The following is an 18,347-nucleotide window of genomic DNA, read 5'->3' as shown; positions in this document are numbered from 1 at the left end:
GCAGATCATTTCAAGACAGTGGAACTTTGGCATTTGAGTCGAGTTATTCAAAGCGCCAAGTATTTCAAATCAGCAGCAGCAGCAGCATATGAAGGCACAGTTACTCACAATAATCCACAGACATTGTTGTGGGCTGCTTCTTTCCTTTTACATATAAATAGTTGGTAGCAATACTTTGATATAATGAAATTGTCAATGAAAGAGTTCAAAAGGTCTGTGGGTTATTGTCAGTAAATGTGCCAGTTTGTTTGGAAAAAAAATTGTCTGTCGAGTGTAGAAAAAAATCTTTCGCGGCTTTGACTTTCACTTTAGATGCCACTGCGGTCCACATGCAACCTACCACTGATTGAGCCAAATGTTGGTAAATTACACTGAAACTAACTTGATTGAGTGACAATGTCAAAAGAAAAAAAGAAAAAGTCAGATCTAAAAGTAGTTTTTGGTCTAAAATGTATAACGGCGTTACATTTAAAGTAGCACTTTAAGTCTGAAAACAAGCGCGTGTACATACACACACACACACACACACACACACACACACACACACACACACACACACACACACACACACACACTCAGCAGATCAAGATGTTTCCAATCAGAGAGCAAATATTTTCAGACTGTAATCATTATTCATAACATGGTGGAGCAACAAAGAAAGGAGTTCCTCTGAGATGCTTGGATAACCATCATTAGCTTTGAACAAACGGGCAATTACTGTTTGAATTGCAGTGTGAGAGAATATGTACTGTGTTTGGATCTTCCTCTGTCATCCCCTGGGCCTCAGAGACACTGAACAGCTTCACTCAACACTTCAGTCAGAGGAGTCTAGTCTGAGTCACTGGCCTATTAGTGCACACACCGCCTATCATTGTCAGTGGTTTCGCTGCTGTTACTGCTGCTGCTGTTAAATCTGGAACATCATTCACTTATGTATAACTTATATTGATAAAGATAATGTACACTCCCTGGAGACTGTATTACACACAGATATAGCCTACGATTCAATGCAATCCAATACAACAGATCTGCCACATATTCTACATTTAGGAAGATTATAATGATCAGTTATTGTTGACTCTGTCCGTGAGGTGGTAATTCAACTGTGTTCATCATGAGGTTGAAGTTAATAGTGATGACACATATTTGGTTACAAGGCAATAGGATTGAGAGCACAAATACAGACACTGAGGCAGAGCAATTTGAAGAAAAGGGACGTTACTACGCCAGCAGGTTAAAACAGGGGTATCAGTTATCATGCAGAAAAGAGGGAAGAGATGGATGGCATTGACAATGAAGATCACCCAAGCATGACAACTCAGGCGGGCGGCCTGGGGAGTGAACAGAAGGAGACCTCAGGCGGGGGCTAAGGCATGAGAGACGGCCAGCAGACTAGCCAGGCTGAACACTAGCAGACCTAACGCTGAGGGAACAGCTCGTTGGACAACTGCTAAGCTGCTACAGGAGGTCCTGAGAAAACGTGAGAGACATGAGACATTGCCGAGCAGGATCTGGAGGACGCAGGGGACGCTTGAGTGATGGTTAAGTACTCTGCCAATTCAAGTGGCATCTTCAGCACAACAAGGCAGTGACAGAGCTGCGTCCTTCTGCTCCATACTGTAATTTGTTTCTGACAGCAGATTTGAAGGCACTATATGCCATCAAACATATTAGACCTACTGGGACCACTTTTGGCCAGTTTGTACTGGCATTGAGGACCCAAGTGTAGACACTAGGACAGAACTGGTGAGAAAACAAAGGACCAAAGTTAAAATGAACAGGTTTACAGTCAGGCATGCAAAGCCAGTCCAGACAAGCAAACAAATTTGAGGGGCAAGAGAGGCAGGCAGATCTTAAACAGGCAGCGGGTCAAAACCCGGGTAGCAGAAACATCAATGATTTAACTGTGATTTTGGAATGTGAACAGGTGAGCATGTGGACGAGGGAGTCAGGTGACCAGGGTTGGTGGTGAGTGCATAATGTGGACAGGTGGAGAACGTCAGGTCTTGAAAGTTACTCTGAAATGTGTGGGTCAAGGGGAAGGTAAAAACCCACTGGCTCTTCCCATCACCAGATGTAAAAGGTGTAACAATGCTGAACAAATAGCAGCAAGGATGGAGTTAGTAGATATTGCAGCTCCCTCCTCTGCAACGGTATCAGCTATTCTAAAAAGTAAAGAAGATTTGTCCTTTTTACACATCTTTGTATGATGCAGTGAAAAACAAAAGCATATGAAATTAGACCATTAACTACACAAATCATCCTTTCCCCATCCATAATCCAAATTGGCTAGAGGACATTGGACTGTGTGTGTGTGTGTGTGTGTGTGTGTGTGTGTGTGTGTGTGCGCGAGTGTTTGTGTGTCTGCCTGCCTGCCTGAAATAATGATGAGATGTGATGTGAAAATGTTATTGCTTCACCACAGCCTTCAGGCCAACGAGTCTTTTATAATCATTTCCAAAGAATGCATCATCACGCAAAATCATCCCTGAACATTGCGTGTGCGACACCAATACTGACAGGCCAAATTCCCAGCTCTCCCATCATTGAACATCAGCTCATCTGGAAAGCTTTAAATAAGCCCGCTGCCATTCCTCACCGCAGCGACCCACATGGCATCCGTCGCACAGCTATCCCAACAAGCAACAACAGACAACAGCCCCCTTTGTCTTGCTGTCCCATGCAAAGCGAGGGATCTGCTGATGGGGTCAGCTGAAGAGCACAACTTGTAAACCGAAGAAAAGAAGAGAGAATCAGGCCCCCTGTTGTAAAACACAGAAACAACAGAGAAACAGGTGAATGTTACACATTGCCATGGATGCTGGGTAGAAAATGTGTCGCCTGTGGACTGTGTGAATACTTATATTCTTGTTAATCACTTTGTGGGGACAAAGATTGGTTCATCATGGGGACCCACCTACCATTTGTAGACAAAAAGCAGTTAGTCACCACACGGTTTAAGTCCCTCTGCAATGAATAATGTATTTTGCTTATTGAGTGACACTAGAAGACTGTTTTCACATTCATCTGTTTCGGGTGAGTTTCTGTTATGCTTAGAGTTAGATTAGGAGATTGCTTCCACTCGTGAACGGTGATTATGAAGCTACTAGGTAATGGAAGTTATTGTGGAGAAAACATGTTGGATACAATTTGTCATTCAAAGCAGAGTCTTAAAATGTGTCTGGAAGGGATCTTTGATGGTTTACTTTGGGGTTGAGACTTAAGGCAGAGATAGGGTTAGGATTAGCATGTAGTGGTTATGGTCAAAGTTAAGGTAAATCTCCAAAGTGAAAAAGTAAATCAATCTTCCTAATCTCTCTATTCATTGATGCCTTTTTTATGGTTCACAGAGATTACACACTTTTCTCTCACCCACCCTATACCACGGATGAAACAACTTCGCTGCTCTTGTATAAGAAGCTGACTTAACAAGAGCGCAGTGTCTCAAATACTTCAATGAGAATCCTGGTCTCAGTTCTGTTAAATAGATTACAGGAGGAATGTGGAACAAAATGGGTTTCTGTTTTTCCATCCTGATGCAACAATCTGTTCATTCATTGTTGGCTACAGGAGCCATGTCTCTTTAACGGAATCACATGTTCTAATGGGATTGACTGAAAAGGGATCAAAGTGGAGAATCAGATCATGACAGACATTCTGGCAAAATTATCAAAATAAGGATTTGTGTTTATTTTAACCTGTGCGTTGCTGACATCCCTCATCAAATTACATAAACATTCGGAGACAGATGTTTAGGCACTTTTCCTTTGTTAGACAGTAAATACAATTAAGCTGATTTGACAATTTCATCACCTCATCAACTGTGTTTGTGCTGTAACTACAGTAAATGATATCATCAGCATTCTGCTATAGACTTACTTTCCCTCTCTCATATATACACACACACACACACACACACACACACACACACACACACACACACACTTTATACACAAATACGTCCTGGTAAAACCCTCAATTTCAGCACCACTGAGTGTGTGCAACTTTAGCTGGCCCAGGCTGCTCTACCAGGCCAGTCGTTTCAAATGGGAGTGGTCCACTCCCAGGGGAGGGATGTATCCAGGGCAGGTTATAAGATCTGTGGTCTACAGTGGCCCTCTAGGGACATATAGAACTGGGGCCACATTGTTCAACGGCATCATTGTGCACGAGGGTTTCCCATGGATCAAATGTTACAGATTTCAAACCCAGGGGTCTCAGCGCACTCGTAGATGTTGTTCAATGGGCACGATGGGAGACGAGGCTGTTCACACGCCTTTTCTCACTGATCTGAATGAGGCCGCGCTGGACGTTGTCCCGGTGGCTCGTCGTGCTGGACGCATGGATTAGAACAACATGAACCGAACTCTGAGGAGAAAGAAAAAGAGTAAAGGCAGCGGAAGAGACAGAGGAGGTCTAGACATTCAGTAACAGTTGCAGACTGGGCTCAGAGGCAGAGTTTACTGGAAAACAAACGTGTTGCTCACCAACAAGGAATCTCTGCTGTTCCACAACACTGAGCCACAATGAGCCAACTTTGAAAAGACAGAGAATCACGGGTTAATAGGATCATTACTCTAGAGAAAATTAAATCTAGAAACAAACAGTTTTCTCTACAGTGTCACAAATAGAAGTTCAGAACTGTTGCATGCTAGGACATCTACAAAGTTGATCAGTTTACCATCACACCTGCATCTCAAACATTCCTGGTTATCTTTAATATGTGCCCAATACAATCTTTGAATGATATTATCTCTCTGGATACTACGGAATCTTTACCTTCTTCATTGTCGGAGTGCTAAATGTTAATTGGTTGCTATAGAAATATCTGATTGTCTTGACAGGTGCAGTGCTAATTACCTCAATCAGGTTCACCTGTGTCTTTACTGTGAGTAACTGTGGAGTGGTGCCTCTGCTGAAGGCTGAGTGGCTGAAAACAAGTTTGTTGTCTTGTCTTTTTCTCACTGTTGAACTTTACTTTGTCTGGTTAGCACTGAATCTTGGAGAGGACAAGGCTTTGGTACAAATGAGGCTTGAGTTTCCAAAATAATCTGTGCCCCATGATGCCAAGGGGAGTGACCGAGACACAAAGATTTAAATATGACACCCTTCTTTATTGTGTCATAAACAACTGGCCAAAGAAGCCCATCTTTTTGAAAATAGAAGATGAAAGTGATCAATGAGAACAGAATAAAAAAGAGCTGACAATAGCTTGAAGAAGAGACAGCTATCATCTCACCACAGTTTGGTTTCGGTCTCACTTCTAAGCTCTGTGGGTCTGAACTAGCTCCTTCAGTTTTTTCCTTTTTGGTTGTATTCAAGTATAATTATTGTTTTCCTCTAACGAATGACAGCATGAACTCCTGTTAGAATTAATAATCGTGACTATGATGAATCAACACTATAATCGTAATCAGCAGCAGTAGCACACTGGTATTAAGAGCAATGGTTCATCATACTAGAGTTATGCATTTTGATGTTAGTTAGTTAGATGTGGAAATATTCTGCTGCAGCACTTAAAAAAAGAAAAGAAAATTCAACCAATTTGTCTGTCTTATAGCCTTGAAAGAAATTTTGGGGGTTTTTTTACTAAAAAAATGACTTACATTTTTTTTTAATTATTGAATTTCTAAAAGTATAAGAAGGTACATTTGTCAATCTTTGTCATCTTTGTGTGATGCTGAAGATGCTAAAGGACAAATTCATTACCTCCATCTAGTGGTGGAAACTGTTCAATAATTATTTTAGAAATATTCAGTGTAATCATTCTTGATGCAGTTCACCTAACAGATATGTTCATTTTAGCAGAGGAAATGTCAGTAGAAACAAAATCAGTGCAGAGTAACAATAATTATATATTGGGATTAAATCTCACCCACACATCTTTATCACAGAGAATACTGAGGATATCATTAGGGCATTAGTCACACAGCTTATTACGCTAATCCTAGAGTGAGAAAGAGAGAGATATAAGGGGTTAAAGTGAGAATGTAGGTTGACAGATGGCTCCACTAAGTACCTGCCAGTGCAGTCAGGTTTTATCTGCACAGTAACTGTCTGGATCCAGCCCTGCAGAAACAAGACGGAGGCAAAGCGTGACGGAGCAACAGAGTCCCCATAATTGAGTGCTGATCTACACTGAGAGTAATAAAACAGATTTATCAACCAGATGGAGTTGATGGACAATCTACTACTGGACTGGCCAGAATCTCTGGACATTTTTGGCTCAGTTTGGTTGGAGGCACTCGGTGGGTGCAGAGCAGTTGTAGACTGGTCTGTTTGTCTGAATCTTGTAGAACATCTTTGTCTGGACCTGATGAGCCAAATGGACATTTTACTGGAGCACCGAGCTGTGTGCTTCAACATGCTGGGCCCTCTGTACGCCGACGACTCATTTGTGTGGATGTTCCTCTACGACTGAAAAGGATGGAAGATGTTTGTCAACCTTTGTTGCTTTTTTTCCCCGAACATTGTCGGCTGGAAAGAATTTAGACCACGAGGTAAATCCGAAGCCTTCCATCACAGACTGAGTGCACAATATCAGTCATTCTCATTGTATAAACAGTGTGTGGGAACATGATTTGATTTGATTTGATTTTGAGATCATCACATGATGTAATGTGTATTATGTAGGTGTGTGTGAATCTGGTCTGAAATCATAAAACATCATGATGCTGAAAATGTCTGCAAAATTGGGTAGTGTCACAATTCAAAGTGTGGGAATCTGAATAAGAAGAGAAACAATATTTTGTGTCATTGTAATACAATATGATAAAATCTGCAAAAGAATGTTACATCCTGAAATTATTATCTGCTTTAGAGTTATATGCTGATCCCTCGCAGAGTGAGAAAAAAAGTTTTGCAGCTCATGGAACATGTAGATGAACTGGCTAAAGCAAATGAGCTGAATGATTTTTACAAATGCTTTGACAATTATGACTTCTTGATGGTATTGCTATTGACGATGTTGACAGGCTAGAGATTGACCATAAATCCGTCAACAAGGCCACAAGTTCAGACGGTATCTCTACTTTTCTATTAAAAACATGTGCAGGTGAATTGACACCTGCCTGGTGCCCCATTTTCCAGAGGTCCCTAGACTCTCACACTGTACCAACACAATGGAAAAAGGCAATCATCACACCTGTCCCTAAGAAACCCTGTCCACAGGAGAATAAGGATTTTAGAGCTATCGCTCCAACCTCTGTTGTGATGAAGTGTATGGAGAAGCTCATGGTGAGCAAACTACGGCTGGATGTAGGCCCACAGCTAGATCCCTACCAGTTCGCATACATACAGCAAGAGAGGCACTGATGATGCAACCAACAGTATAGTGCATCTAGTGACTAAACACCTTGACAATCCAAGGGCCTATGCTAGACTGTTGTTTTGTAGATTTCAGTTCAGCATTTAACACCCTACAGCCTCATGTTCTCCTGAAAACACTGCAGCTGATGAATGTAAACCCCTTCACTATTAAGTGGTACCACTAATTCCTCACCAACCGTACTCAGCAGGTCAGGGTGAACAGGACCTTGTCTGAACCCTTGACCATCAGCACCGGCGCCCCCCAGGGGTCCTGTTCACCCTGTACACTAATGAATGCACATGCAGCACTGATAACAATTACATGATGAAGTTTTCTGATGATACAGCCACCCTGGGTCTCATGTCTGACACATCAGATACAGCTGTATACAAACATGAGATTCAGAACTTTGTTCAGTGGTGCGACAAACACTTCCTCATCCCCAACGTCAAGAAAACAGAGGAGATGGTATTCGACCCCAAATACATTGGAGACCACTCACCAGTGGTTATCCATGACCAGAATGTAGCACAGGTTGACTCTTACAGATACCTGGGCATACACATTGACAACAAACTGACATGGAGTGTTCAGGTAGATAATGTCTGCACTAGGGTCCAACAGCGGCTACACTTCCTTCGTAGGCTGAGGGTCTTTGGTGTCAACCAGAAAGTGTTGCTCCTCTTCTACCACGCCATAGTTGAGAGCATACTGTGGTTTGGCATCTCAGCCTGGTTTGGTAACCTAAGTGTACAGCTGAAAGCCCAGATTACCCGGCTAACACAAAGAGCCATGAAAACCATGGGAGTCAGACAGCAGCCCACACTACAGGCTGTCTTTGATGAAACTATCATCAGACAGGCCCAGAACATTATTTCTGACCCCACCCATGTCCTCCACCCTGAATACCAGCTTCTTCCCTCAGGCAGACGCTTCAGAGTCCCCAAGTGCAGGCTCAACCGCTTTATGAACTCCTTTGTCCCCCTGTCCATCAAAGCCCTAAATGGCAAGCTAGCCAGAGCCTAAGCCATGTAACACCGATTTCAATTTATTTGTATTATCTTAACTATACACTACAGTTGTGTTGTATGATGGGCAGTGTGAAATGTATTTGTTGGCTGGTGGTAGACTGTGCATGTAATGTATGTATGCAATATGTCATTTTGTATTGTTTTTAACAGCAGACAATGTATGTATGTTTCCAAGACAAATTTCCTCCGGGACAATAAAAGTCTATCTTATCTTGTCTTTATCTTAGTGATTCAGTCACGGAAGTGAAAAAAAAATCCATGCATTGTTCATTTGCTAACCATTTCCACTGTGCTCACTTTTGATGGAACAGAGCTTGCTGCGAAGCAAAATGGTGGGAGCTATCACATTAGCTGAGTCACTTCGTACAGTTACTCTGCTTTGCTGAAGTATGAAATGCAGTTGAAAGACATGAGTTGTCTGTTTAAACTGATTGTCTGCTTAGTGGCCAAGCTAGCTAGCTAGCTGATACTTAGCTAACTGTTAGCAACCCAATTAACTTTGAGAGCTATTTTGGCCTGCTAGCGCCAGATTGTTAGCAGCTAGCTAGATTATACTCAGTTAGCTAACCAGCCACAGTAGCCTACCAACTAGCTCCCAAATAGTAATCTACTTCACCAAAGCCCAGTGCCAAGAATTTTGCTTAGTCACATTCTGGTGTCACCAGGCACCAAAATTGTACCTCCATTAGCAGACCCCACGAGTATTTGATGTTCATTACAATACTGAACATTTTTGATGGGATGGGTGAAAATGTTTAAAACACTGTAAATTTAAGATTTTTACTACAAGTGAAGCTAAAAAACTGGACTCAAATGTTGCCACTCTAATCTGTACTTGAGCTTTAACTGGAGCTGAATGCTAACATGCTAACTCCAGCATGTTAACAAGCATTTTACCAACTAATGGATTGAGACATGCTTGCTGGTATTTATTATGTAGTGTTTTGACATGTTAACAGTTACATGCCTCCACTGTGTATGGTGACATAGTATTTTAGCAAATTAAGAGTTCTTACGTTAGAATGCCATGCTAGCATTAATCTCAAAGTACAGTGAAGATTGCAGGGATTCTGTTGTTTGTTCGATAGGAATACTGAAGTTTTGGGTGTTAAAACCTGCTTGTAGCAATCCAAATTTTGGCAATTCATCTCCCGTGGAGCAAGAAAGTCAGTAAAAAACTAAATGTACAGCCCAGTGTATGCTAAAGGTATGTGAGCAGGTGTGCTCCGACCAGATACAGACTTTTAAAATGTCAGTTTGTGAAGAAACACCATCGCAGACCGAGTTCAGGAACTAGCAGGCAATCTAACAACACAGCTAGCCGAAGAGACGAGCAGGTACGTGTCTTTTTCATTAGCTGTTGATGAAAGCACAGACAACACAGACACATCATACATCATCTATCAATGTTTACTTGACTGTCAGTGAGGAGCTCTTGGATGTAGCTGCCAGCTGTGCCATGCACGGGATGACAACGGGGAGGGACATTAGTGATGCAGAGCGGTGACAAAAATAGCTTTGAACAAAGTTAATGTAATAACTTGTTTTTTTTAACTTTGTTATTTTCTTTAGAAGTTTGGTATTTGATAGAGTAATGTGGGTTTCTTAACCCTAAATTAAAAGGATTTATGTTATAATAACAGAAATGTGCTTAAATATATTTTTACATTTATATAACTGCATGTATAATATTTTTACACTTAAATAAACAATAATCAAATGCAGAGACAGTAATTTAACTATATGTTAGGGAGTAGTTACATTAGTACAGTCCAGTTACAACCGGCCCTTTGAGGGCAACCATAATGTGGCCCGGGGTCAAATGAGTTTGACACACCTGATCTAGGAGGTCTATATTATCTCCTCAGTATATTTCTGTATGTGGAGTATTTTCTTTTTATATACACATACATTTTCTATATGTTCAGCATATAGGCCTATATATGAAAAATAGTTGGGATTGTCCATACCTTTTGCCATATTCAAATGCAGTGGTGGAAGAAGTACTTGGGGAATATGTGGCTAATTAACATATATTTCATAAATATTACACTGCTGGGTAGCTTGTGAATTTCAGCTTGGGGATCAATAAAGTCTCACTGAATACATCATAGGTAATTTGCTGTTTATACTTTATAGCATTAAGCTGAATTTAGAAAGTAACTTAAATTATCAAATAAATGTTGTGAAGTAAAATTGTAGTGCAATTGAAGTAGGCCTATAAAGTACAAGTAAATATACTTAGGTACTTTCTACCGCTGTTCAAATGGGGGTTGGTGGGTTCCAGTCACCTGTTTGGCTGTCGGAGCACTATGGCAGCGGCGGTCCCAGTGCCTGGCTTCCTGTTTGAGAGAGGCCAGTGCTCGCCTACATTACCCAGAACTCCTTGCTGCGTGAGCAAAGAGCGCATGCTTTTGGACCGTTACGTAATGTAGTTTCAAAGGTTGTGTACATTTGTCGGACTCCACGTCTCAGGAACACGATGTGACAATAAATTCAGACAGTTTATTGCTTTACAAGCTTCAGCCCGAGAGAAGAAATTCAAAGGTAAGAATCACTTTCTGTTATTAATTTAATCGCAGATTGATTCTTTAGCGATGACCAACAATACGAGACCAAAATGCGCTGTATGGCTGGAGCCTAGTCCTGCTTTGTTGTTGCTTTTTCGGGATGTAAAACATGACCACAGTGGCTGGATGACAGAAATAGGGAAACTATTAAGCGTTCACCACAATTCACCTCTCGGTTGTAACAATAGATTACATTTCAGATGGCTGCTTGAACAACCGTCAAAGATATAGGCTGATCGGCTGACAAGTAGCCTTCAATAATATAGAACCGATTTTTGTAGGAACATTTAATTATTTTAATTTTTTTTTTCAAAACACTGTTAGACAACGCTGTATGTTTTCATATTTGAAAATCAAACTACTAATGTTACTAACTACTGTTCAAGTAAAAATACAAAACTAACCTAATTTATATGTACCATTTTCAAAAGCATGCCATTCAGTTGTAGGCTTGTGTATGTACATTTCCTTTGAGATCCATTCATTGCTTCTCATGGAGAAACAGTAACACTCTGGTTTTAGCATTCATAACCGTGAAGATCAAATCTGCATCAATTTTTGTCAAAGTTACACAAATGCAAATTTAAAAAGCTTGCACTTCATTATGTTATAACGTTACACGAGTCTGCTAAAAGATTTTCACAAATTAATAATGAAAGATCTGGATCAATAGAAATAAAATGTTCAAGTTTCGAAAACACAAGAGCATTATTTGTAGAATGATTAGCTTGAATGGAAAGCACATGTGATTTGCAGTAAATAGGCTAAAACATGTAAAACCACTGGAATCATCCTTTCATTTTTCCCAAACACAGTTTTCTTCCTCATCTCCCTTAATCTGTCTTCTCTTTCAGTTAAAATATGTTCCTCATGTGTTCTTTCATTCCCCCTGCCTCCTCACCTCCTTGACTCATAACTGTGTCATGTACACTATGTGTTTCTCCCTGTTATCCACCAGATAAGAGCTGACATCCAATCGGGTTCAATCCTCCAGCGTGTCATCATGAATTCTTGACGCCTGTCTCTTCATTCGTCAGAATGAGCGGTGTTGCGCTGGCTGTTGTGGTGGTAGTTGTTTTCCTCTTGGCCCTCTACCTCCTCCAGCGCTATGGAGATTTGCGGAGGCAGCAGCGGATGGTCCTCTTGGGGACGCTGCTGTCTTGGTACCTCTGCTTCCTCATCGTTTTCATCCTGCCGCTCGACGTCAGCACGGTATGCAAACACTGCAGCTGTTAGAAGTGCGTGTCAACATCGGTAACGATAGCTGCTTGGTTTATCTCAGGATCAACGGGATGCGAGTTTGTGGTTTTGAGAACAGTCTGCGTCCGAGTGAGGGTGTGTTTATTTATCTGGCCTCCTGCGTCTTACCTGTAGCAGTGTAATGTGATGAATGGGCTTCGTCATGGAGCTGACTGTGTAAACTCTGCTCCTCTTTTAGACCATCTACAAGCAGTGTATTCATGACAATGCATACCACCCTACTCCTGTAACTGGAGCGAGACGCACTAATCAGACAGACGACAACTCCTCTGCTCATCCAACTGTCAGGTAAATGAGATAAAGTCTGATTTACTGCCACAGTTTACTCATTTCAAGGAACTGTATTGTTACCAACATGATGCACACTATGTATATTTGTTTGGCTTAGGGCTGGGCGATACGGACAAAATCTTCTGTCGTGATTTACGTCATTTCATATCTCAATCCCATTATATATCACGATGTAGCATGTTTACTGGTAATTTGATAAATAAATAGTCTATATGAATGATTTGTATACTCTTGTGTGAATCAAATGCTTGACAAATAAAAAGCATTGAGTATTTTCTCAATTAATTAAGAACCTTTGTGTAAAATTATCATATTTTCTGAGAAAGTTGAGTTAGTATGTGCTTGTTATTATCAGCTTAGACGACGTAATTATGTATCACGATATCTCAATACAGGATTTCACCACAATATTATTCCATTCCATTCCATCACATTGAATTATCACCCATTCCGATTTTGGCTAAGTAAAAGTCTCACTTAGCGCTTATTGTATCTATCATGTAGATGGTATTAATGGTATAATCTATCCACGTTTTGAGACATTCATGTCTGAGACGCCTGCCTCCACCCCAATCCAATGAAGTTGAATGAAATTCTATTCATGGTGCTCACAGAATTCAAATTACATTTATGATATTAAGCAGCAACATGTCTTTCCATAAACAGCGTCTACTCCGTTTTTATTGATTGATTTTACTTCACATTGAAGAGTTTATTTCAGTAATTAAAAACTAAGTGTAGGATATGAACTTTTACTAACAAAGTGTTAGTATCCAAAAAGACTCGACAGCAAGGCTCATCGCTGCAGTTCAAAGTGTTCTTCCAACATGTATGCTCACATCCTTTTATGTGTTCGTGTTGCAGTACACCAAAGGTTTGTGAGGAGCCGTGGAGTTATATACCAGACGGCATCCTGCCAGTGTTCTGGAGAGTCGTATACTGGACGTCCCAGTTTCTTACTTGGTAAGCTACTCACACAGTCAGTCACTTACTCAAACTTCCACCATCACTGCTGTGTCTGCCACCTTTTGTTATAAACACAATTGTGTTTTGTTATACTGACTCTGTGCTGTGTGTGTGTGTGTGTGTGTGTGTGTGTGTGTGTGTGTGTGTGTGTGTGTGTGTGTGTGTGTGTGTGTGTGTGTACAGGCTGCTGTTGCCCTTCATGCAGTCTTATGCACGGTCGGGATGTTTCTCCAGAGTTGGAAAGATTAAAACGGCTCTCATTGAAAATGCTATCTATTATGGCACCTACCTCCTTATTTTCATCTCTCTGCTCGTCTACGTGGCCGCTCACCCACAGTGGCAACTCACATGGTAAGTCATATGTGCCTCAATTTAGGAAACATTAGATGACTTGTGGACTAAAGTTCTTCTGTGGTGGTTTTTATGTCATCGATTTATCTGTAAAACTTGTGCAGGAGAGAGCTCCAGACCATCGGCATTACAGCCGCCAACACCTGGGGCCTCTTCCTTCTGGTGCTCTTGCTTGGCTATGGCCTGGTGGAGATCCCGCGTTCTTATTGGCTCTCATCTTCCCATGGTTACCTGCTGGCCAAGACCTACTTCAAGGCAGCCAAAATGGCTACTGAGAAGGTGTCGGCGGAGGAGAACCTGGCAGATGTTATGGAGGTGAGATTTTACATACAAGTAAAAAAAGTGAAAGTGTTTCAACAGACTTTGCATGATTAAAAATCTGAATTTTGTTTCTCTTACTTTAACACGAACAAACATATTTCTTATTATCCAGGAGGTGGCAAGCATCCATGAATCTGTCAGGTACAACCACTGTCTCAGGAAGTGTGTGGACACCATAATTACAAAGGTGAGAAATACACGAGTAAGTTTAACGTTGTATTTACAGAGTTTACAGTCAGGCTCTGTGGGAAAGTCTTCATCTGAGCGTCATCTCATTTCAGTGTCCCACTGAGTACAAAGAAGAGATGGGAAGAACTGTGGAAAGCTCTTGTGGTGAGCAGAATGTCCTTCCCACCAAAAGAGGCTTAATTAAGCTGCATAAAAAAGTAAATACTTTTTTGAACATTGCACTATGGTTTTAAAGGAAACAGTATGTAGTAAATGTGAATTATTTGTGTGTGTGTGTGTGTGTGTGTGTGTGTGTGTGTGTGTGTGTGTGTGTGTGTGTGTGTGTATGTGTGTGTGTGTGTGTGTGTTTCAGGTAATCTCTGCAGTGCAGAGACACAGTCAGACTCAGGTTCAGTGGTCTATCTTGTTAGATGAGGCCTGTCATCTAGAAGATGTAGCTAAAAGCCAGAGCTGTCCGGCCCGACACTTCATCCACGGCTCCCCGTCAGAACACCACAGCAGCTGGATCCGTCGGTTCATCTACACTCCTACTGTGGGTGAGTTCAGTCAGGACCACAATCTAAACTTTGTTTTTTTAACTGGACTTTTAATAGCCTGCTTGTGTTTCTTTGACTTTTTTAAATATATTTTTTTACAGCTATTTAAATGTCTCATCAACAGTTGTACCTTGGGATCCCAAATGCTGTTATTTTTTTTCATTCTGGCCTGCTAATAAGAATGATGACCAAAGGTTAAAATCAATTCCTTTTTCAACCAGCTACAGCAGATTTCATCTTCAAGCAGCCAATTTCAATGTCTGTGCTACTTTTAGAACAACAAAGTCGTTTTTAAGAAAGAGTTTTCTTCCATTTGATGGCCCATCTTCTTCTGTAAGACATGCGCTGAAGTTTTACTTTTTTTGCACATTTTGTTTTATTTCAATAATAGAACCCCAGAATTTCCCTACTTCAGTTGCTTTAGTGGATTGGGTGTCACCGCCTCAAAGAAGCTGCTAAACTTTGCTAAAACTAAAAATTGTTTTTTGATTTTTCCTCCAACTGTGTGTGTGTGTGTGTGTGTGTGTGTGTGTGTGTGTGTGTGTGTGTGTGTGTGTGTGTGTGTGTGTGTGTGTGTTTGTCCGTCTCAGAGTGGTACTGGGAGTGTGTGTTCAGACAGGGTTTCTACAGGCTGCTGGCAGTTCTCCTGTGTCTCCTTTCAGCAGCAGTTGTTTGGTCCGAGTGCACCTTCTTCACTACACACCCGGTCCTCTCCCTCTTCGCTGTCTTCGTTCAGATGGCTGAAAAACAACACAACTACATTTGCATCGAGGTGGGCACGTATTGAGTGAGGCACACGACAAATGCACAACAAAACAGAGCTTCACTAAGCTCAAGAAAACTAATACCCACTGCGTCCGTAGCCGGAAGAAAATGTCATAGTTTTGAGCTAACCTGCCTCATGTCTCTACTTGTTTTGTTTCTCTCCACCAGATGGTGTGCTTCGTCAGTATCCTCTTCCTGTGTGTCTGTGTCTACTCCACGGTGTTCAGGATACGAGTCTTCAACTACTACTACCTGGTGCCACATCATCAGACTGATGCTTACAGCCTGCAGTTCAGCGGCATGTATGTTCCTCCTAAAAGTCATAATAAAAGATGTTTATTTCACACAATAGGCTTAATTAAGAGGCATTCTGAAGTACAGTTATTTGTTTGACGTCACCCTAAACTCCAGCATCTTTTACAGTGAACAGCACACAGTTCAGGCTGGTCTTTTCGCATTGTGTTAAATTCCTGTATTGTGATATCGGGGTTGTTTCTCTTTTGTTTTTTCACTCTCAGGTTGTTTTGTCGTCTGACCCCTCCTTTATGCCTTAACTTTCTGGGCCTGATTCACATGGACTCCGCCATCTCACGCCAGGACAGAATACAGACATCCTACACCTCTGTGGGTCACACACAAACATGCCCATACCAACCCATTCATACTGACAAAGACACATAATGCACTTGAGTGTGTGTGATCACAAAATAAATATATGTAGACATGTCAAAATATATTTGCATTCAAACCAATTGGAGTGGTGAAATGACCCTCTTTATTTCCCTCTGTCAGATCATGGGCTCTATGCGTGTGCTATATTTTATATCTGATGGCTTCTACATCTACTATCCCATGCTGGTATTGCTGCTCTGCTTTGCCACTTTTTACAGGTAAGCCAATAATCACTGACAACTAACACTATTTTCATTCATGTGTAGTTTTGGTTTTATTTATGAGCTCATTGATGATAAATCGTTATCGCTGTGTCTGTGTTTGTAGCCTGGGCTCTCGCTGTTTGAACCTCCTAGGCTTCCATCAGTACATCACCGATGACCACTTGACCTCTGACCTGGTGGATGAAGGCAGGGAACTCATCAGAAGAGGTAGTTTCATCACACATTCAGTCACTCACTATTTCTGATGTTTCTGCTCAAAGTTGTAGTTTTCTTTTAATTATTTCTTTTGAGCCACTTTATTGCAGACTTAATTCATTATTTCGTCCTCTCTTGAATCTAGTAAACATATTAGTTATTAAGCAGGTTATGGATCATTATTTTACTTTTACTGTTTATTTTTTTTACCTCAGTTCACATTAAGTTGTTGTTGCATATCTGAAAGTCAGTGCTCACTACTTTTCAACAATATGAACTACAATTTGTTCTTTTGTAGAAAGAAGAAAAAGACAGAAAGCTGAGGATGGAGAAAATCGAAGATGGGTTAGAAAAGTTTTTTTTCTATCAAATAATTTCTTTTACAATTTTCTTAAAAGCCAAAAAAAACCTCCCAGTGTGTTGGCTTTCTGTTTTCTATAAGTATTGCCAGGTATTTATGGGCCTGTTGTGTTTTCTGTTTCAGGCCTGGAGAGAGCGGTATGGAGTCCAGGGGGCCACTGGGAGAACCAGAGCTGGTTACACTGAGTTGAAGGATGACCAGAGCAGACCTGTCACAGAGATCAATAGTAGTGGTAAGGATTAAAGAAAACTAGTATAACCATGGAATAGAATATGTTCGGTGTTTCTCACAGCTACTGAAACTAATATGACAATAAGGGTTTTCCAACAGCTTGATTTCATATTTGATGCTTGTGTGTATTATGCTTTGTTTGTGGATATTTTGCCACTATACTTTCACTGATGTCCATCAAGAGGTCTGCCTGCTTACAGTACACAGTGTAGACATTGCTTTCTGTCTTTCTCAGTTATCACATTCACCAGAAGAGATGGAGAGGAGGAGGAGCAGAAGAGAGGCTTACTGCGAGATAATTCCAGTGATGAAGGCTCACCAAACAGAAGGTTTGTTTATTTTTTGGTAAATTATTTGAACATCGTGTTTAATTGAAGCTGAATAACAATCAAACAGGCTTCCTTAACCACATACTCTATTTCTCTGTTTCTGACACTGTAGATCCACCGGAGGACGTTACCTTTCTCTGTCACCTTCTCGGACGGGCATCTTTGACGATGTTTGAAGGAAGAAAAAAAAAAAAAAAAGAAGAAAAATGCACGTCTTCTTGAGGAAGGTCTGACTGCAAAAGATTATACAGTATCTCATGAAATAAAGAGGAAGATACAATCGGGTAAAACCATTATTCACTGAAAAAGAGCACTGACTGTGATTAACCTGTTGGTGCAAAGCCAAAACCATTTTCTGTGAAGCAGTAGTGTTTTACAAGGGTAGACTGATGGATACAAAGATGAATGGCACAGTTAGACACCTGCAGCAATGTTAGATAATCCACATGATACATGAGGAAATGTATTGTTGTCTGAGTATTTAACCACACAGGTTCATACATTTTATTTTTTTAAGAAAACAGGTCACTGTGCAAGCTGTGAAAACAAAACAAAATGACTACTGGTGTATATATATATTCAAAGGGAAGATATCAACACCCTAATCGATTTTTTTCGTTGTAGTTTACAGTCAATTATTTTCTGTAAGGGTGTGTATGTTTTGCATTTGTGTGTCTACCAAGATGATGCATTAAAACATAATAATTTTACCCATTTCTGCAATCTTCATTAGATGATGAATGACT

General features: G+C 40.8%; 1 protein-coding gene across 1 annotated transcript; it reads left to right on the top strand.

The window, feature by feature from the left end:
• Positions 1 to 10,784: 10,784 nt before the first annotated feature.
• On the top strand, positions 10,785 to 18,311 carry LOC137867352 (G-protein coupled receptor-associated protein LMBRD2B-like). The gene is made up of 18 exons (XM_068703901.1): positions 10,785 to 10,887; positions 11,869 to 12,122; positions 12,349 to 12,458; positions 13,326 to 13,424; positions 13,611 to 13,778; positions 13,883 to 14,093; positions 14,212 to 14,286; positions 14,381 to 14,485; positions 14,641 to 14,824; positions 15,415 to 15,596; positions 15,758 to 15,891; positions 16,108 to 16,213; positions 16,382 to 16,479; positions 16,589 to 16,692; positions 16,979 to 17,025; positions 17,165 to 17,273; positions 17,508 to 17,601; positions 17,714 to 18,311. The coding sequence occupies exons 2-18, from the start codon at positions 11,949 to 11,951 to the stop codon at positions 17,775 to 17,777; spliced, it is 2,064 nt and encodes a 687-aa protein (XP_068560002.1). The 5' UTR covers positions 10,785 to 10,887; positions 11,869 to 11,948; the 3' UTR covers positions 17,778 to 18,311.
• Positions 18,312 to 18,347: the final 36 nt, after the last annotated feature.

The sequence above is a fragment of the Cebidichthys violaceus genome, unplaced genomic scaffold, assembly GCF_023349555.1.
Source record: "Cebidichthys violaceus isolate CVI_PGR_0920_01 unplaced genomic scaffold, fCebVio1.0.p SCAF_9, whole genome shotgun sequence".
NCBI classification, from domain to species: domain Eukaryota; kingdom Metazoa; phylum Chordata; class Actinopteri; order Perciformes; family Stichaeidae; genus Cebidichthys; species Cebidichthys violaceus.
Note: the sequence above shows the minus strand (reverse complement) of the source record. Positions and strands in the feature narration are given on the sequence as shown.

Excerpts from the sequence above, each read along its gene's own strand:
- LOC137867352 (XM_068703901.1), top strand. The coding sequence starts at position 11,949 with ATGAGCGGTGTTGCGCTGGCTGTTGTGGTGGTAGTTGTTTTCCTCTTG. Across the intron at positions 15,597-15,757 it reads ACAACTACATTTGCATCGAG|ATGGTGTGCTTCGTCAGTAT; the intron begins GTGGGCACGTAT and ends TCTCTCCACCAG. Across the intron at positions 17,026-17,164 it reads ATGGAGAAAATCGAAGATGG|GCCTGGAGAGAGCGGTATGG; the intron begins GTTAGAAAAGTT and ends TTTCTGTTTCAG.